Source organism: Electrona antarctica, assembly GCF_951216825.1.
Source record: "Electrona antarctica genome assembly, chromosome: 24".
In the NCBI taxonomy this organism is placed as follows: Eukaryota; Metazoa; Chordata; class Actinopteri; order Myctophiformes; family Myctophidae; genus Electrona; species Electrona antarctica.
Window position 1 is genome coordinate 32,998,682 of NC_136803.1, and position 21,649 is coordinate 33,020,330.

Below are 21,649 nucleotides of genomic sequence, written 5' to 3' on the forward strand. Positions count from 1 at the left end.
GGGGGTCCCTGGACCCCACTTTGGGAACCACTGTGATATAGGATATAATATAATAATTATTCTTAACCACTTGCACCACAGCAAACCTATTTTGGGGGAACATTCACCAAAAGTAGCTGATCTACAAGCTCACAAGCTGTCATGATGAGGTTGTGCAGCCTATATATTTTGGTTCTTTGATTTTGTATATAGTGCTTAAATTAGTCCTTTAATGCAGACCGATAAAAATAAGGCAACATAAACCATCATTGAATAAGTGTGGGAAAAAATCATTGGTTTGTGATCAGATTGACTGCTTAATTAACAGTAAAGACATCAGGATTAGGTTAAACCTGGCTGTTAGCCTTGTCCGGAGCAGGCTAAGTCCACAGTATTAGTTTCCATGGTAACTAGTGTGACATTGCTTTCATGAAACCGAATCAAGCCTCAACATATCCAGGTTAACTGGCAAAATGAATCTAGCAAGATTAACCAGCTTTCATGAAACCGGTTAATCGCTGATCCAGGATATATTAAACCAGGATATCTGTTAAATCCCGGTTTAATCTCTAATCAAAGTTTCGTGAAACAGGCCCCTGGAAAAATATGTGCGTGGCATTTCTTTTTTAAAACAATGTTTTATCATATAGGAAAACTATTGGTGGAGAGGTTTGTGTAAACCATGTTATGCTTAGCTGTGATTGGACCATAGCAGTTTGAGGAGGGGCTCAATTAAAGGCTTAAACGGCACTACACTTTGTCCATGCATTCTTACCGATGCATTATTATGTTGACTATTCCGTGAATCAGTCTTAAACCTAGAACTCTACCCTACAGGTTGTTAGTGGAAATTATGAAGTTGTGTTAATAATAATGCAATCAAATACATGAACCAGGAACACGGGAATAGTTTAGAAGATTGTTTATTAAAGAAAACAAAACGTAGTTCACAGGCAGGGTGGCAGGCAGATAAACAAAACTAAATCACAGTGCAAGGCAGAGATGATGCCCCAAAGAAGCAATAAATGACCAGGAAACATGTCATTTAATTGAACTATTCACGAAGATCTATATTTGTAATCATCTGTCAAATCAAATATGCTGTTAACTCGTTAATACACAATTGACATGGATTTGTACAAGCAAAACATTTTTTTATTGATATGATAATTTATCTGCTAAATCGAAATGCATGAGAAATAAAAAAGGGAGAAAAAATGAATATTTTTCAATTAATAGTTTAAACTATTTGGGCAGTACCTCTGCAGACCACTAGGAGGTGCTCTGAGGCCCACAATGTTGAGAATGGCTGCCAGAACCAGTGCTTCCCAAACATTTTTTAGCTCGAGACCCCCCAAAAAATGTAATACCTGTGACCCTTAATAATTGGTATGCGACCCAAACATGTGCCAGCCCAGTGTTTGTGGAACACTGCTTTAAAAACCATAGTCACGCACAATTTCATATCAAATATTATATCTATAAAAAGTAAAAGTTAAATCCATATAGGAGGAAAGTATTCCTGCATCCCTACTCTCTAGTGTGAATGATTTGGTGTTGTTTGAGATGATTTTTTGTAGAGAACCGTTTCCCACATTCATCACAGCAGTAAGGCTTCTCTCCAGTGTGGAGATACTGATGGGCTTTGAACGCGTCAAGACGAGCATAAGCCTTACCACATGTTTCACAGCCGTAAGGCCTCTCTCCAGTGTGAGTTCTCTTGTGGACTAGAAGGCTAGAACTCACAGTGAAGCTTTTCCCACATTGGTCACAGCTGTAAGGCTTCTCTCCAGTGTGAATTCTCTGGTGTATTGTGAGATGAGAATTTTGGGTGAAGCTTTTCCCACATTGGTCACAACGATATGGTCTTTCTCCAGTATGGATGTACTCATGTGTTTTTAAACCCTGAGGCGAAGAAAAAAACTTCCCACATTTTCCGCAACCGAAAGGCTTCCGTCCACTGTGAGTTCTCTTGTGGACTACAAGGTGAGAAATAACACCGTAGGTTTTCCCACATTGGTCACAGCTGTAAGGCTTCTCTCCGGTGTGAGTTCTCTTGTGGACTACAAGGCTAGAACTCGCAGTGAAGCTTTTCCCACATTGGTCACAGCTGTAAGGCTTTTCTCCAGTATGGAGCCTCTGGTGTACTTCTAAATCTCTCTTTGTAGTCCATCTCTTCCCACACTGGTCACAGCAGTAAGGCTTCTCTCCAGTGTGAATTATTTTGTGTATTTTGAGAAGATAAGATGAAGTGAAGCTTTTCCCACACTGGTCACAGTAGTGGCGTCTTGGTTTAACAGAGGGCAGGGCAGGACGGGTATCTGAGATAGAAAATGTAGACATGATAGATTCAGGTCAATCACTCCGAAAGTAAAAACTATTCTACTACAGAGACTTTTTTTCACAGATAGACTATATGCAATGTAGTGAATTGCAGCTTGGTTAAAAGCATGTTCTATGCGAAGGTTTATTTGATTAAATTAATGAAAAACTGGAGGTTATATCGTAAGCAAATGCTCACTTGCACTATTTACATCACCACAGTTATTGCTAGAGATGTTCCGATACCGATACTGGTATCGGGTACTCGGCCGATACTAGCCTAAAGTACTCGTACTCTGTATCGGAACCGGGGCGCGATACTTTTAGACGAGTACTATAACATTCAATTGACACTAGGCTGAACGCTCAATGCAACGGGAGCAAGTCTGACCCAACACGGCAGCAAAATGAGCAAAGCGCCCAAAACGGCTGATCTACAAGCATAAATGACAACTGACAAGTGTAAAACGGAGATCCATCGGCATCTATGTTTATATTCGGCGGGCGACACGATCAGATGAATAAATTATCATTTTGATAGTTATAGTTGTCCTTTCTACTTGTAGCAGGAGCACATTAAAAGTATTTATTTCATTTATATCAGACCACCAGGTCCAAAAAAAAGTACTCCATGAAGTGTAGATTTGTGTCTGTGTATATTCAGCGGGCAGCATTATTAGATTAATAAATGAGCATTAATTAACCTACGTTGCGACTCTCTATTCGACTTGACGCAGCCCCAGGTCATTAAAAGACGAGTTCCAACAAAGTAATCCATGACTGTATAGGCTACAGAGAGGGAATCTTCTTGTAGTTATACCGGTAAGCACAACGTCCTTAAAATCCTTAAAAGATATAAAAGCCAAAGTTTATTTTTCACCAAAAACGACAATACCCCCCGCACATCATCTGCAGGGACCGTGTGACATAGGTGGGGTTTTTTTTGCCTCGAGCATAATGAAAGAAAGGCACGGTCAAAACGTTTTTCTTTCAAAACGATGATAATAGTAGGGTGTGTTTGAATAGAACAATTTTTTTTTATTGCTAATAAGAAAAATAAATAACATTTTGGAATTTTATATTTTTTCTAAATCATTTCAGGCTATTATACAGAAGCCGTGTGTGTGTCACACCAAAAGTGGTGACCTATAGAATCGTGTACATCACGTTGATTGCCTATGCGTCTCTCTCTCTCTCTCTCCCCCCCCCCCCCCCTCCCTCCCTGGTGTGTGTGGGGGGCGTGGGGAGGAGATTAGTTGCCCTGCCCTCGACAGTGATATATACTTCTCCAGTAGCGGCGCAGAACCGAGAGTGCTATACTTCTCCAGTAAGCGGTGCAGAACCGAGAGAGTGACACATTCTTTTGGATGTAAACTGCGCAGCTTTTAGCTTTTTTGATCGGATTTGCGGATCAGTGAATTTTGCACGGCCGATCGATGATATTGTGGTAATTCAACATTACAGTATCATTAGAAGTACAAGGCATGACAATGAAATTAAATAGGAGAAAAAAGGGGGTAAAATAAGTGGTTACTCAACAAAAATAAAAAGTACTCGTATCGGTACTCGGTATCGGCGAGTACTTAAAATAAAGTACTCGTACTCGGTCTGAAAAAAATGGCATCGGGGCATCTCTAGTTATTGCATAACTTCCAGTTGCCTTTAAGTTAATGGCAGGGTAGCCTGAAATATACCTATGGTTTTCTGGGCATAGAGGGGTGGACCATCTCTCGGCTGAGATATTTTATTTTTTATTTTCTTCCTCCTATAAACAAATCTGCACAGGCTGCCCTGGGAGCAATCATAGTTGCGGTGTCACATTAAAGCAGACGGGACAACTTCAGTACATACCTATCCTGTACAACTTTACTACAGGTTGTAGCATTGCATGAAGCAGTCCAGGTCCCTTGTCCATCTCTCTCTGTTCCTCTGGTATCGTTGAAAGTGTTTTGGAGGACATCTGTCTTGTTGCAGTAGATCTCTGGTCTGTGGAAAACACAGTAGCAAATGTTCAATTAAGGCAATATATATATATATATTGTAGCATCTGTCCCAAACCAAGACACAGGAGAGCGGGTGTAAGTGGGCTCTAGGCCTAAAGGTTTTATTTGTTCAGGTAATTCTACAGCTTTCAAGGATAACGGAAAACAAACGCTCACTACAGGTCACGTTCAGATAATAACTCAAACAGTCTTTAGGTCCTCTTTCCTTCTCCCTCGGGGGTCCGGCACAGGGGGTCCGTCTCAACAGAGTGAGCCTGGGATAAACCGCTTCAGCGGTGTGATAATTCAGTTCAATGAAAATAACAGTAAATCTCCGCTCGGGGAGGGGGGTGCTCTAGGGGCTAATCGTCTCTTTCGCTCCAGTCGGAGGCAAGTGAGTGCGTGGCCTCCTTTGGCTCCTCCTTTCCTTGGCTGGCTGCCTGTTCCTCCTTAGATCCTTTATCCTTATACTTTGCGCTCCTAGCGCAGCGCCTTAGAGAGGCGCTCTTTATGCGAAGCCCCGTGCATATGCCTGTTGTGGACGAGAGAGAGAGGGTTACTTGTCAGTCTAGTGTTAGACAGGAATGTGCAGAGTAGTGTTCGGGTTCTCACTTACCGCCAGCGTTAGCCCGTGCCGCTTGATGAGAGGACAGAACAGGAGTGAGAGAGCGGCGCTCATATTTGAAGGTTTCCGGCCCGCCTCTCAGCGGTGACAGGTCGGGGTGGCGTAGGACGTGATTGGGGACATAACGAGCGTCAATCACCGCGCCCAGCCGCGTCCGTCGCTCTCTGTCTCCCTCTGTCTGTCTCTCTCTGTTGCGGTGGCTCTTACCTGGCTGGCGGTCCCCCCGTGAGACTCCACACACTCCCCCCCTTTGTTTCACGCTCGGGCGGGGAACTACCTGGCTTTCCTCCTCATACATTCTTGAGAGTGCGTCGGCGTGTGCCATCTGTTTACCGGGGCGGTGTTCCACTTTGAAGTGGTAGTTTTGGAGTTCCAGGAACCACCTGGTCACTCGGTCGTTTCTGTCTTTATTTGTTGCCATCCATTTCAGCGGGGCGTGATCTGTGATCAATGTGAAATCGTGGCCCCATAAATAATATCTGAGGTGGTGGATGGCCCATCGGATGGCGAGGCATTCCTTCTCCACCGTTGCGTAATTACGCTCGTGCTTTAGCAGCTTTCTGCTGGCGTATGTGACGGGGTGTTCATCCCCGTCAATGACTTGGGCTAGCACGGCGCCGAGGCCGGTGCCGGAGGCGTCTGTGTGGAGAGTAAAGGGTTTGTTAAAATCAGGGCTGACCAACACAGGCTCCTCACATAACACCGATTTCAAAGCTTCAAACGCGTTCTGTGTTTCCGGGGTCCATTTTACAGTGTTGGGGTTTCTCTGCCGCGTCAGATCATACAGCGGGGCTGCAACAGAAGAATCATTTTTAATAAATTTCTGGTAGTAGGAGATCAGGCCTAAAAACGATTTCACCTGTTTTTTAGTGCGTGGTTGTGGCCAGTCTCTGATTTTCTCCACCTTCCTGGTCTGTGGATTCACACAGCCTCGTCCCACCGTGTATCCCAAGTAGTTTGTCTCCGCCAGGCCGAGGCGGCATTTCTTGGCATTAGCGGTGAGTCCAGCGCTCCTCAGCGCTTCCAATACTCTCTCGACGTGTACCAGGTGCTGCGGCCAGGTGGCGCTGTGGATGACCACGTCGTCCAGATACGCTGACGCGTAGTCTCGGTGTGGTCTCAGGACGCGGTCCATCAGCCTTTGAAACGTGGCCGGCGCTCCATGTACCCCGAACGGGAGTACGGTGTATTGGAATAGTCCCTCTGGCGTAGAGAAGGCTGTCTTCGGCCTGGCGGAGGCGGCGAGGGGGATTTGCCAGTAGCCCTTGGTGAGGTCCAGGGTGGACATGAACCGGGCGGGCCCCAGCTGTTCCAGCATCTCGTCGATCCTAGCCATGGGATAAGCATCAAAGGCAGTTATTTCGTTCACTTTACGAAAGTCGTTACAGAACCTTATAGAGCCGTCCGGTTTGGGAACCAGGACAATCGGGCTCGACCACGGGCTGTGGGACTCTTCTATGACTCCGAGTTTTAACATCATTGCTACCTCTTCCTTTATGGCGACCCTCCGGGACTCGGGGATGCGGTAGGGTCGTTGCCTCACGATCTTACCGGGGGTCGTCGGCATGTCGTGCTCGACTAGGTGCGTGCGGCCCGGCAGCTCCGAGAACACGTCAGCGTTCCGCAGGAGGAGCTCAGTGAGATCCTGCCGCTGAGGAGGTGAGAGCTCCTCGCCGGTCGGCACTGGGGGCGGTCCCTGCGGGAGAGAGAGAGAGAGCAGAGCCTGCGCCGTTGGGAGCTCGGCGGCGGCGTGCCATTTTTTCAACAGGTTAATATGGTAGATCTGGTGGCCCTTTCTTTTGCCCGGCTGGCTGAGTTTGTAGTTCACTGGCCCGATCTTCTCTATCACCTCGAAGGGGCCTTGCCATTTGGCGAGGAATTTGCACTCTGACGTAGGCACCAACACTAACACCTTCTCCCCCGGCTGCAGCTCTCTTCTAACGGTCCCTCTATTGTAGACTTTACACTGGTCTCGCTGTGCTTTCTGCATGTGTTCTCGGACTAGTGGCCATATTTTTCGGGCGCGTTCTTGTAGCTGCTCTACATGGTCTATGACGCTCCGGTGTGGGGATGGCTGGCTTTCCCATGTTTCTTTGGCTATATCCAATAACCCCCGGGGGCTTCTCCCGTACACTAGCTCGAATGGGGAGAAACCGGTGGAGGCCTGCGGCACCTCGCGGATGGCGAAGAGGACGTACGGGATTAACTGATCCCAGTCCTTTCCGTCTACCTCGGCCAGTTTCTTTAACATCTTTTTCAATGTGCGATTGAAACGCTCCACCAGGCCGTCAGTCTGTGGGTGATAGGCGGAGGTGCGAATCCGCTTTATGTTAAGCCATTTATACAGGGAGGAGAGTATATGGGACATAAAGCAAGTGCCTTGATCCGACAGTAGCTCCGTAGCGACGCCCACTCTGGTGAAGTACATAAAAAGTTCACGCGCTATGACTTTGGCTGAGGCCGTGCGTAGTGGGATGGCCTCTGGGTATCGCGTGGCATAGTCTAGTATCACTAGGATGTATCTGTGTCCGCGTGCGGATTTAGGCAGGGGTCCTACAATGTCCATCGCTAGCCGTGAGAAAGGAATGTCTATTATGGGCAGTGGCACCAACGGGTTCCGTTGTACCGGGCGGGGAGCGTTGAGCTGGCACTCGTGACAGCTTCGGCAATAATCCTCGGTAGCGCGCTTTACGCCCGGCCAGTAAAAACGTGCCAGTATGCGATACCCAAAGGGATCTTCGGACTCGTCCCCCGAGGCGGGCACTGGCGCGTCATCGTGTTCCTCGCTCTCGTTAGCGGCGCCCTCCGCGGGGCTGCTGTCCGTCCTCGGCTCGTCTGAGGCGGGCCGGAAGGCGGGGCAAGCGACATTGCGTGGGTCACTCGGGGGTCGGCGGCGGCGTCTCCTACGGCGCCGCGGGCTCGCGGTCCCGCTCGTGTCCCAGTATCGCTGGAAGAGGACGCTCTCGGAGCCAATCAGCAGTGGTACCGGGAGGTTCGGGACGATGCCGGCTTCCACGAAGGCTTCTCCTCGGGGGGTCTGGACACGGAGTCTACACATCGGGTAGCGACGCAGGTCGCCGTGCACGCACGTGACCGGGACGGTGTCCTCGAGCGGTTCGCCGGCAAGGTCGCCTCTCACTAGGGACACCACTCTGCCCGAGTCCAAGAGGGCGTGAGTGTCGGTGCCGTCGACCCGGACTGGGAGGCGGGAGGGTCCCGTCCGTGGTGATCCGCTGTGTAGGCAGACTCGACCCTCGTCGGGGGGTCCGGCTGATGGCATAGAGACGTCGCGGTCTCTGTCGGGACAGGTCCAGGAAATGTGGTCCAATTTGCCACACACATAGCAGTGGCGTTCGGTCTGTGCTCGGGCGCCGCGCTCCGGACCGGAGTTTCGGGAGCGGGACGGGGCCTGTTGGTTGGCGGGTGGCCTCTTCTTGTCTCGGCCGCCGCGTTCGTCGCCCCCCCCCTTGTTGCTCTCGGGGCGGGTGCCTCTCATCATTTCGTTGCACGCATGGTTGCTTTCGAGCAGATCTACTAGCTCGTCTACAGTGGTTGGGCTTCTCTGAGCGATATACCTACGGGCTTCTGGCGGCAATGCACGGGTACAATAGTCTATGACCACTCGGTCCACAGCGGCGGGTCCACCTCCTGATGTTAGCCAGCGGTTGGCGAGGCGCATTAGACCCGCTATCTGTGGACGGGGCGGTTGGTTGGTCTGATAGTTCCAGTTATGGAAGCGTTGGGCACGGGCGGGCAGGCTGTGTCCCTCTATCGCTAAAATGGCTTCTTTTAGTTTAGTGTAGTCCCGCGCGTCTGCTATTTTTAAATCTCCGCAGACTCGTTGTGCTTCTCCCGTGAGGAAGGGCGCTATAATATAACCCCAGTCGATCACTGGCCATTTCTCTCTGGCCGCGGTACGCTCGAAGAGCTCTAAATAGGCCTGTACATCATCTGTGTGGGACAGTTTGGTCAACACATGCGCTGGTGCCCGGCTGCCCTCTGCGTCTTGGCGTGAGCGCCCTACGAACTCGCCCATGGCTTTCTGTAATTCTGCATGGCTTTTAAGCAGCGCTGTCAGGGCCTGTTCCATCATGTTGGCGTTATTGGTGAGGATCAGATGCACTACCCACTTTCTCCTCCACTTGTAGCATCTGTCCCAAACCAAGACACAGGAGAGCGGGTGTAAGTGGGCTCTAGGCCTAAAGGTTTTATTTGTTCAGGTAATTCTACAGCTTTCAAGGATAACGGAAAACAAACGCTCACTACAGGTCACGTTCAGATAATAACTCAAACAGTCTTTAGGTCCTCTTTCCTTCTCCCTCGGGGGTCCGGCACAGGGGGTCCGTCTCAACAGAGTGAGCCTGGGATAAACCGCTTCAGCGGTGTGATAATTCAGTTCAATGAAAATAACAGTAAATCTCCGCTCGGGGAGGGGGGTGCTCTAGGGGCTAATCGTCTCTTTCGCTCCAGTCGGAGGCAAGTGAGTGCGTGGCCTCCTTTGGCTCCTCCTTTCCTTGGCTGGCTGCCTGTTCCTCCTTAGATCCTTTATCCTTATACTTTGCGCTCCTAGCGCAGCGCCTTAGAGAGGCGCTCTTTATGCGAAGCCCCGTGCATATGCCTGTTGTGGACGAGAGAGAGAGGGTTACTTGTCAGTCTAGTGTTAGACAGGAATGTGCAGAGTAGTGTTCGGGTTCTCACTTACCGCCAGCGTTAGCCCGTGCCGCTTGATGAGAGGACAGAACAGGAGTGAGAGAGCGGCGCTCATATTTGAAGGTTTCCGGCCCGCCTCTCAGCGGTGACAGGTCGGGGTGGCGTAGGACGTGATTGGGGACATAACGAGCGTCAATCACCGCGCCCAGCCGCGTCCGTCGCTCTCTGTCTCCCTCTGTCTGTCTCTCTCTGTTGCGGTGGCTCTTACCTGGCTGGCGGTCCCCCCGTGAGACTCCACAATATATATATATATATACATACATACATACACATATATACATATACATACATACATACATACATACAACATGAAATTCAACTTCTAATTTTTTTGTTTTTCTGGGCTCCTCTATGTAGTCTTCTATCCCCACAAATACCCAATTTTGAACAATCAGGATTTCTCATCATAATTGGGTTTTTTTTATGTACAGTGGTCTCACAACAGGCCAACTGATTTGGTGCTACTCGTGATGTAATAAATATCTCCCTAGTCCCTACTTTGTTGTCTTTGGAGATTGTTGGGGGGGGGGGGGGGGGGGCTTATAATGAGTCAAAGATGGGAGGAGAGTAGTTGGGATGAGGCAGAGAAAATTATTTGCATACACAGCGCCCCCACCACATCAGGACATTGTGGTACTGCAGCTAAAACTGCTTTAGAAGCCAGACGAAATTATATGGATTGGTTACATCAGAGTGGTGATTTGGGCTCAAACCATTAGAAATACATTTGAGGGAAATAAACAATATGATATTAAATATTAAAAACAGTTTTAAAATGCATGTTCCTTTATCACTAAACACACAGTCCTGGTGAATGAATCTATAGACCACTAAACACATTAATCCTGGTGAATCTACTGTATACAGTATGTGAAAAGGTGTAGTTATAAAATAGCTCAAGGCTCTATTGCTGATTACTTAGGTTAGGACCCCCGCAGTGGTGTCCGGTTAGAACTTAAACCAGGATGCTTGGACTTCTGCCTTCTCCCTGAAGCCGACCCTCTATATATTCTCCGACCAGGCTTGTCACGATGACTAAGCCAGTTAGATCTATCCATATATGGTTCTATCCATATATGGTTCTACCATATCTATCGATATCAGCACTAGGTCGGCTCGGGCCCAAATATAGGGATTGTCATACTAAACATGTCATATATCATATAGCCCAACGTCCTAGTCAGAGTCTTCGTTACAGCCACCCCAGATTTCACGTTGAAATCTATACCGCATCCAGAAGACTCAGACAATTGTCCTTTCTTTCGGCTAGGTTCTAACAGGCCAGGCCTGGTGGTTATCCAGCAAGGGAAGCTCTCGAAGATGTTAATCTCTCTCCATTAGTCTGCTGACGATCTGTGTATGCTCACAATCCAAGCTATTTGGCGATCAATGCTCCCTCAATATTATTGACTTGGTTTGGCTGTACGGCAGGAGATACCTCGGAAGATACAGCCACCCCGTGCAAAACTTGAAGATCTCTCATGATTCTGATACGCAACTCTTCAGGTTGACCCCTCAATCCGACTTGGCAACTGTGTGTAACAAAATGGTTCGCCCCGAACCATCATCCAGAACTGCATATACTTCCATTACTTTGCCAATATTGCAAATTAGAACTTTGCACACCTTTAACATGACATTTCTCCCTTTAGGCGGTGGATAGCCCACATGCAAGGACTCTCCTGCTATAGTCAAGATTGTAAAAGCTGGCTGCGGTAATTCCTCTTGTAAATCCTGTCCCGTCTCAATCTTAGATGTCCTAGGGTTCCGCAAATGTTCATCTGCTCTCCGGTTCAACCGGGTCCGGCTCCTATTAATACTGTGAAAAACCAGAGGGTGCCTTCCACCACAGTTCACTCCTAGTCTGTAGTTAACAGTTTCTTGCCTGATGACGACGTCCATTGCTGATAACACAGCTTCATCTGTCATATCAAATCTCGTTTCGCCATTAAACTCAGTCGTTTGAACCTGCCGCATACCCCAAGATGGTGTGTGCCGCTATTACAGTACTGCCATCTTGCTGGTTACTTGGTGTACGATCGGCAGAATTGGGTGCTACTGCCGTACCATGCATGATGACTGTTCGTCTCCGGTTATGCTCATGGTCATTTCTGCGAGAGTGACCGTCCAGCCTCCTTGCTGGACTACTTCGGTCCCTATGAACCTGGACTTCCTGTCTGTCAGCTTGCACTTTCATCTCGATATCCTATCGGTGAACGAAGCCTCTGCCGTCCTCTGACTGCTCCAACATCTATGGGAGGGTTGATATAGCTCCGATGCCCTTGCATCATCATGCTGTCCAGACAATGCTCTCATGATATCCACCAGAGCCTTCTGGCCCTAATGACATCTAAAGCTCTAGGTGAAAGCCTTCGTTACACTCTGCCACCCCCAGATTTCCCATGGAAATCTGTACCATATCTAGAGGGCTTGAACAGTGGACCCCTCAGGCCACCCCAATACAAGCATACGGAGGCTTGAACATCAAGCGTCAGCCATTCAGACCACCCCATTGAGGGCGTCCAGGCGTCCCGCTTTCTTTCTTTGATGTTACGGTGGGTCATAAAAACCTCAAGATCAAATACATGCCACCCATTAAGGGCGTTCCCTGTCAATGGGTCAGAGTCAGCCAATCCGTGCAGTTCCAGTTTGAACTCCTGCACATCACCAGTGCTCTGCACATCACCAGTGCTCTCTCTTTCCTGCACATCACCAATGCTCTGCACATCACCAGTGCTCTGCACATCACCAGTGCTCTCTCTTTTCTGCACATCACCAGTGCTCTCTCTCCTGCACATCACCAGTGCTCTCTCTTTCCTGCACATCACCAGTGCTCTCTCTTTCCTGCACATCACCAGTGCTCTCTGACTCTAAGGGCTGGGGAGGTCTCACGGCTCCGAGATTCTGGCATCCAGATTCTGGCAACAGGGTGGGTCTCACAGCTTCGAGACGCTGCTGCTCACCTGGGGAGCAGCCAGGACCGCCAGAGCGTTCGTGCTCTGGCGGCAACGGGCGGTCTCACAGCTTCGAGACGCTGCTGCTCACCTAACGGAGCAGCCAGGACCGCCAGAGCTATCAGGCTCTGGCAGCAACTGGGCGGTCTCACAGCTTCGAGACGCTGCTGCTCACCTAGGGAGCAGCCAGGACCGCCAGAGCGTTCGTGCTCTGACAGCAGGGGGGGATCTCACAACTTCGAGATACTGCTGCTCACCTGCGGAGCAGCCAGGACTGCCAGAGTGTTCAGGCTCTGGCAGCAACTGGGTTACCATCTGGTTAGAATCTTGCCACTGAGTCATATAGGCTATTCAAGGTATATGGGTTGTAAAGCCAGATACCTTGGTTCGTATGTGTCTGGAAGACTTCAGCATCCCGTTACTGCGGTAAGCCCTAATCCGTGCTTCCGAAGGACCATATAAAATAGCTCAAGGCTCTATTGCTGATTACTTAGGTTAGGACCCCCGCAGTGGTGTCCGGTTAGAACTTAAACCAGGATGCTTGGACTTCTGCCTTCTCCCTGAAGCCGACCCTCTATATATTCTCCGACCAGGCTTGTCACGATGACTAAGCCAGTTAGATCTATCCATATATGGTTCTATCCATATATGGTTCTACCATATCTATCGATATCAGCACTAGGTCGGCTCGGGCCCAAATATAGGGATTGTCATACTAAACATGTCATATATCATATAGCCCAACGTCCTAGTCAGAGTCTTCGTTACAGTAGTGAAATGGCTTTTCTTTTTTTTGGGCATTGTATATTGTAGTTTCAGCCTCAGACGGCAGGATCTTAGTTTCTGAACCAATCAGAGCGTTGCATCCCTCCAGGCTATGGGACGTAGGTCCAGCTCAAGGTTCAAGGTTCAAGGTTAGCTTTATTGTCCCTTGCGGGAAATTGGTTTGCAGCCAGATCATAGTAAAAAATACACACAACAACAACATTCAATACAAGACTGAGATCTAAGAACAGGGCACTAGAGACAGAGAATTCATGACATTCAAAGTAGCAAAGTCAGCAAAAGTGCATTAGTGGGCAGTAAGTGCAAAGAGGCAAGAATAAAGTGCTATCTGCTGTTCAGCAGTTGAATAGCAGCCGGGACAAAGGATAGTTTGAACCGATTAGTCTTTGTAGTGGGCACCCTCAGCCGACGACCTGAGGGCAACAGTTCAAACTCAGACCGAAGTGGGTGATCCGATACCTCCAGGAGGGAGGAGGCTCTTTTAAGCATCTGCCTCTTGTACAGTTCTATGAGTTGGGCTTGGGTTCTCCCAGAAATCTTACTGGCCACTTTGACGAGGCTGCTGAGCCTGTTCTTGTTTGCCAGGGTCAGATTACCGTACCAGGCAACCATACAAAACATGAGAACAGATTCAATAAAACTTCTATAGAAAAGAGTCATCATCACAGACGAGACATTAAAAGAACGCATTTTCCTCAGAAAAAAAAGACGCTGCTGGACTTTTTTTGATGTAGAGGCAACATGAGAGTCAAAGGAGAGTTTGTTGTCAAGAACGACACCCAAATATTTATAGCTCTCTACAATTTCAATTTCTGTGCCCTTAATGAGTGTAGGAGCAGGACTGGGAGGAGTCCTTCTAAAGCTGATGATCATGTCTTTTGTTTTGGTCACATTTAACTGTAAGAATGACTTGTCACACCACGATATGAAGTCATTGACAACTGGCCCATGCTGTACCTCATTGTCTTCAAGAAGGCTAACAATCACAGAGTCATCAGCAAATTTGACAATATACCTGTTAGGGTGATTGCTACAACAGTCGTTGGTATACAGAATATACAGTAGTGAGGAGAGACAACAGCCTTGGGGAGAACCAGTGGAGGAGAGCAACAGAGAAGACAGGACCTCATTTACCCTCACGCACTGAGACCTAACAGTTAAGAAGTCTATGATCCAGCCAACAAGGTTAAGATCCAGTTTAAAATAACTGATTAGCTTCTGGGCTAGAAGATGTGGCTGGATCGTGTTAAAGGCAGAGGAAAAATCGACAAACAACAGTCTGGCCTGTGTTTTTTTCCCCTCAAGGTGGCGGTACAAGAAATGCAGTAGGGTGATAGTGGCATCATCTACACCTCTTCCAGACCTGTATGCAAACTGCAGGGGATCTAGAGATTTCTCCACCTGCTTTAGGATGCTATCTTTGACTAGCTTTTCCAAACATTTCATTACTAATGAAGTCAAGGCAACAGGCCTGAAGTCATTTAATGACTTTGGGGTTCTAATTTTGGCAACTGGGACAATTGTGGACTGTTTCCATAACTTAGGGACCCGCTGTTGTTGAAGAGATAAGTTAAAAATAAAATGAAAAATGCTGCAGAGCTGTTCAGCACACGTTGAGAGAACCTTGCCACATATATTGTCCGGCCCTGGACTTTTTGACTTAGTGTGTCTGAGGTGTTTTTCCACACTTTTTTTGTCAATTACTAGGGCTGGAGGGGCTCTAGTCTCGTTTTTTAATTCATTAATTTTATTAGCAAAGTCCTGATTCTCAAATCTTAGGTAAAACTTATTTAGCTCATTGGCCAGCTGTACATCTGAGTCAAACCCAGGCATGGAGATGAGCTTATGGCCTTTATCATCTGCCCCTGTCATAGATTTCATGCCGTTCCATGCTTCCCTGAGGTTGTTACTGCTCAGCTCAGCTTCGATTTTGTTTTTGTACCTGAGTTTACCTTTTTTTATTTCAGACTTTATCTCTCTATTTAGTTCCCTAACCTTGGGTAGATCACCCTCATTGAAGGCATTTTTCCTGTTGTGGATTAAGCTTTTAAGGGCTGATGATGCCCAGGGTTTGCTATTAGGAAAAACCTTAACAGTCTTAGTGGGAATAACGTTGTCTTCACAGAATGATATATAGCTGCACACAGCGTCTGTGATTTCATCAATATTATCAGATGATTCTGTAAACACAGACCAATCTGTGCAGTCAAAGCACCCCTGCAGGGCAAGAGAGGAATCCTCATTCCAGATCTTCACCTGTCTTTTCCGCACCTTCTCCCTCCTTAGCACAGTCTTGTAAACGGGTAGAAGGTGTACAATGTTATGATCAGAAGATCCGAGAGCAGGGCCCGCCTCCGATTTGTATGCTCCTTTAATTGAGCCATAGCATAGATCCAGAGTCTTGTTGCGCCGGGTGTGACAGTTGACATATTGATAAAAGCTGTTTAGAGTTTTCTTCAAGTTGCAATGATTAAAGTCTCCCAGAATTATGTTGGGCGCGTCAGGGGAGATAGATTGCAATGACTGTGTCACTCTGAAGATGGTGTTCGCTGCGATGTCCGCGTTGGCTTTTGGATGAATATAAACAACGGTGATAAACACTTGGGGAAATTCCCTTGGGAGATAAAAGGGCCGCACCGACACGGACAGGAGCTCTATATCGGGCGTGCATAACCGTTCACGCACGGTGAAGTTATTACACCATCTCCGATTAATGTATAGGCACACCCCTCCTCCCTGTGTTTTGTGTGTTACCTCACTGTCCCGGTCCAGCCGTATAGGCGATCCGAAGCCGCTGATGTCAAATGACGTGTCAGAGTCAGAGTCAGTAAGCCAAGTTTCAGTGAATGCCATCAAGCAGACATCCCTGTATTCGCGTAGATGACTGATATTCCCATGTAATTCATCCATTTTGTTCCTCAAGGATTGGACGTTGGCCAGGATTATAGAGGGTAGTGGGACGCGGTTTTTTTCCGTCTGTTTCCTTAGACGTTGACGCACGCCACCCTTCTTTCCTCTTTTCCTGATGTATGCCGATTTCTTGTGGCCATCTCTTACATTCACAGAATCTCCGACTATTCCTGTATTAAAGTTGGAAGTCTGTGAAGAGAGTGTCGCATCGAGGCTCGAGACATCAAGACGATTCCACTGTAAATTTAGGAGAAACTCCCGCGAGTACTGAAATGTTTGTGAATGTTGGTGACTCCATGCAAAAACCATTAGAAGCATCAAAAGTAGTATTCTTAGAAACTCCATCTTTCAGCCTCCTGAGCTATAAGTATGACTTAATAAATACTCGAAAACTCTAGGCCTGTTCTGACAAGACAAACATAATAAACAGTTAAAACGATGCACAGACACTCCTTAAACTAAAACCTGCTGCTGGTCGCCACAAGAGCAGCGCCCATGTCACACTCATGCACGACCACATGCATGCTTATGCAGAGTGGTTTGTTTACAAAGTGACAGAGAGACGGAGGCAAAGATTTTTTTCTAACCTGTACACAACCTGTATATTTAAGTGTGATCATTAAGTTTAAAACGAGTAATACACTGTCTGGATGTCATCTTGAATGAGATTTAAAACTGAATATTTCTGTAATCAAAACCACCTGTGTTTGGACGGCTGTGCAGGAAGGGGTATCAAATGGGTGAGCTTCATTTTTATTGGCTTGTATTGATGTGTATCTCTAGACGTCATCACGCAGCATGTTTTTAAGGATGTAATTAATTTTAATTAACCCGTTTTTTGGTATCCATTGTTAGGTATGCCCATCTGATGACAACGGATATGGTCTAAACGTGTGAAAAACATTTTTCATTTCACTACGCCTTTATGCTCTGATGAAGGCTCTTAGCCCACGCATGTAAGCAATGCAAAACTAATGCTTGGAATGGATTCAGCATCATGAAAAAGACACGTCACATACATGTCACATGCTACATAAAGCATGGTGAAATTTTGAATATTTTGCCTTCTATAGGTTGTTAATTTTCATAATATGTGACCATACCGGTCACATATTAGGCCAATTATGAAAATTGCTCAACATATGCAAGTTAGCATCTGGCAGTTTCTACATGCTGGGAACCCAACATTTCTAACATAAAACGTTGGTGTACTCAACATGTCCGGGATCACAATGGGGATCTATGGGCTGGCAAGTAGACTATTTCGTGGAGGGGTCAGAATACATTTCGGATTTAGACTGTTTTTCGTCTCAACTGCTCATTGTGTGTAGACTTCTTTTAAATTAACTGATTCAGACAATAATTTAACTCTTGATAGCATAAAATTAAACCAAACGTTTTATACTCTTTTACTTTTATACAGATCTAATAACTTAAGGGTTCGAGCCTCCTCTATTTGAGCGACCACATCAAACACGAGGTGGATGCTGGCAAATACTGCACAGGACAGGAACAGAACAAACTGCAGGTTGAAAAGGCCCTCAGCTCTGAACTCGGTAGAATCTGCACCTGGCTCGCTGATAACAAACTATCTTTACACCTGGGGAAAACTGAATCCATTCTATTTGGATCAAATAGTAATCTCAGCAAGGCAGATGGCTTCTTGGTTAGAGTGGATGACAATATTATCACACGAAAAGATGAAATTACCTACCTAGGTTCCATCCTGGAGGCAAATCTTTCCGGTGATAAAATGGCCACCAACGTAATCAAAAAAAGTCAACCAAAGAACAAGATTCCTATACAGGATCTCCTCACTGGGGCCTGTTCCACGAAACTTGGATTAACTAATCCAGGATTTAGGCCAAAACCAGGCTTTTTAAATCCTGGTCTTTACAGCCTGGTTTATTCCGTTCCATTAAAGCCAAGCGAGGCTTAGAATGGGCGGATTTAGCGAGCCAGGATCATAAAGCCTGGCTGAATAGACAGCCTGGCTTTTTGTCTCTAGACCCATTCGGTTGAACACAGATTTACTGATCCTTCTTCTTCATGGGGTATTATGGCAGTTTGCATCCTTAATAGTTGCCTTACTGCCCCCTTCTGTATATCTCAGTATCTTTACTAATCTATTCAAGACTTACTGATACAAGGACTTAAGCTTCTAAAATAAATACTGCTGCTGTAATTAAAGAGAGAACATACTCTCAATAGTGGATAGACTGAATGATTAACTACCCCAAAAATATAGTTTACATTTTACCACTACTATTAACTTAAAACAGAATTCTTAATATTGTAAGCATAATGATATTGTCGCATTGTGATATTTGGCCATAACTCCCTCCTCTGAGGGAGCTACCTTTGGGGAAGGGGGTTGTTGTCCAGACAGGTAAACTGTGGGTCATGGGTTCAATAGTGGGTGAAACGTTACAATGGTAATATGTTGTAAAACAATGAGTAATGGTAGGTTTTCACTTTTACAAAAAAAAAAAATATATATATATAATATAATATAATAATTCTTCTTAACCGTGCACTTGCACGACAGCAAACCTATTCTGGGGAACATTCACCAAAAGCAGCTGATCTACAAGCTGTCATGATGTTGTGCAGCCTATATATTTTGGTTCTTTGATTGTATATAGTGCTTAAATTAGTCCTTTAATGCAGACCGATAAAAATAAGGCAACATAAACCCATAATAATTGAATAAGTGTGGAAAACATAATTGGTTTGTGATCAGTTTGACTGCTTAATGAACAGTAAAGACATCAGGATTAGGTTAAACCTGGCTGTTAGCCTGGTCCGGAGCAGGCTAAGTCCAAAGCATTCGTTTCCATGGTAACTAATGTAGCATCACTTTCATGAAACCGAATCAAGCCTCAACATATCCAGGTTAACTGGTTAAATTAATCTGGCAAGATTAACCAGCTTTCATGAAACCGGTTAATCGCTGATCCAGGATATATTAAGCCAGGATATCTGTTAAATCCCGGCTTAATCTCTAATCCAAGTTTCGTGGAACGGGCCCCTGGTCAACAAAAACACCTTGAAGACCCTAACAGGAGCCCTCGTACAAGGTTTCTTCGACTAACCCACCTCACCTCTGCCCACTTTGACAGGCTGGAATGGCTATATAGTTGTGTATATTCGTACATCTCTTAATGTTTTGATGAATTGAAAATGGTGGACCCTATTGTAAACAAGTGTAATGCTAATCAACACACACACACACACACACACACACGCTAGCAGTGAGCAGTGAAAGCCTGGTGACGCGAGGGCGAGGCTATGCCAGAGCCAGCACCATATGCGTCTTTTGTGTTGGTAGTTGGTTGTATCCCCGATACGTTCCCTCAGTCCCTACGATCATACTCAGTCCCTAGCCCAAACATTTAGACTCTCGTAGAGGTTTTTTTTCGATTCTGACAAAAAAAACCTCTACGAGAGTCTAAATGTTTGGGCTACTCAGTCCCTATATGCTTATTCGGAGCTACAGAATTAGCGTAGGGACTGAGGGAACGTATCGGGGCTACGTTGGTTAGTTACTTTAGGAATACCAGGCCGCGCATCCGTGACAACAAGCAGAAGATATTATTACACATTCATTCTCACCTGAAATAAAGGTAAAGTTCAACAGCTGCTGCATCCACGTGCTGTTAGTGGGAGACGGCTGCGGAGGAGCGGAACGGCTCGGAGAGAGAGAGACAGTAGAGTAGAAGGCGACCCAAACGCCATTCCCACACGCCATTCTGAAGCCTGAAAGGGAGAGGGGGAAGACCCCGAGGAGGATGGAGGCAAAATGTAAATTGAACAGTCAACAAGTACATTTGAAATCTAATCTGGGAGGGAACCTCCGATCCGGATCCAATCTGCAAAACAAAGGGGAAACAGTACTGGCTGAGACAACTCAATTATTAGAACGAGTGCTTAAACTATGCTATAGTGCCCTCCTGTGGACAAAGTGGCACATGTCATTGTCACTAATGATTGACTGATTGATTGAAGTATTTATTGACAGTTTGCAGAATTACAGTACATTTCAAGTACAACTCAATACAAAAACTGTTCTGTGAGTGGACGACACCATAAAGCATTACACTCACAATAGGGCCCACCATTTTTAATTCATCAAAAACATTTAGAGACGTACGAATATACACTTCTATATAGCTTGTAGATCAGCAATTTTTGCTATTATTTGAATCGAAATCCTGAATTATGTTTTACTATTTTTCAATTGGAATCCGAAAAGTAACATTTTTATTTAATTTCAAATATAATGTTATAGTTATGTTAACATTTTAATACTACTCATTAAGCTACTAATTTGTAATGATGATGATAATAATAATTATAACAGTTACACACGTGGATATGGGCTAGAGCAGTGGTTTCTAAACTTTTTAGCCTGTGACCCAAAAGAGAAATTAGACGTTTGCCCGGGACACAAACTAGTGAAAATAACAGATCTACAAGTTCACAAAGCATCACAGCATTGTGAGCTTGTAGATAGGCTATTTTCACTACTTCTTAAAGGGACACTTCACCCCTTCTGCAACCAGATCTTATTTTAATGATGTTTGGGAGAGAAGAAACACTTCCTGGGGGTTTTATGTGGGTAATATGTGTTTTTAGTGTACAGTGTCAGTATGTCACAGGCCAGACAGAGCACTCTAGCCCACTGTTTCCCAAAAAGCTGGTTCTTGAATTAATTTTAAAAAAAGATCTAAGAAATTCCATAAATTAGAAAACAAATGTTTAAGTTCTTTAAGTCGTCTTCCATAATCTTTTAAGGCTTCAATCTTTATTCGGCTTCGGCCCCCAGTCAGCACCCCGCACCTGTGACCAGAACGGTTAAAGACCCTGACAATGAGTGATTTTACTCGAGTAAGGAGTCAAAAACGTACATGACCTGTCAATGCGATGATAACCCAGTCTGGCTCATTGAACAACAGGGATTCACAGTTTTTATACATGCCCACAGCTACAACTATAGGAAACAGACATCTTGCATGTCACATCCTCACATGAGGGTCTGTTGATTGATTAGGTCAGATAAAGAGCTGTAGAAAAAGTCATTACTGTCTAAGAACAGCACTAGGCATAGCTGAGCAAACAAACAAAGTAGATAATCATGTGAGTTCTCACTAGACATGCAGTTCCAAAGTCCTGGAACAACATCAGAACATGCATGGCTCAGGCATCCAAATTGAATCTTGTACAAACTCTACTGCGCATGACTAGACACATCTGCTGACTGAGTCAGTTAGTTATTATTGCGTGCCCCCCTCCAGACTGGAGGGGTGAAACAGGTTAACCAGTCCCAAGATATCACAGTGGATACGCTGGTGTTGGTGTTTCTTCAGAGGACCTGGACC

General features: G+C 46.1%; 1 protein-coding gene across 1 annotated transcript; it reads right to left on the reverse strand.

The window, feature by feature from the left end:
• Positions 1 to 889: 889 nt before the first annotated feature.
• Positions 890 to 20,152, reverse strand: LOC306917087 (uncharacterized protein). Its single transcript, XM_079495214.1, has 3 exons — positions 19,884 to 20,152; positions 4,153 to 4,287; positions 890 to 2,300 (listed from the first exon to the last, which is right to left on the reverse strand). Exons 1-3 carry the CDS (start codon positions 20,017 to 20,019, stop codon positions 1,510 to 1,512), a joined length of 1,062 nt encoding a protein of 353 aa, XP_079351340.1. The 5' UTR covers positions 20,020 to 20,152; the 3' UTR covers positions 890 to 1,509.
• Positions 20,153 to 21,649: the final 1,497 nt, after the last annotated feature.

Bases quoted from the DNA above. Each gene is read 5' to 3' on its own strand.
- LOC306917087 (XM_079495214.1), bottom strand. From the start codon at position 20,019: ATGGCGTGTGGGAATGGCGTTTGGGTCGCCTTCTACTCTACTGTCTCT. The intron at 4,288-19,883 runs GTGAGAATGAAT...TGTTTTCCACAG, and splicing joins GAACTTTACCTTTATTTCAG to ACCAGAGATCTACTGCAACA. The intron at 2,301-4,152 runs GTATGTACTGAA...TTTCTATCTCAG, and splicing joins AGTAAAGTTGTACAGGATAG to ATACCCGTCCTGCCCTGCCC.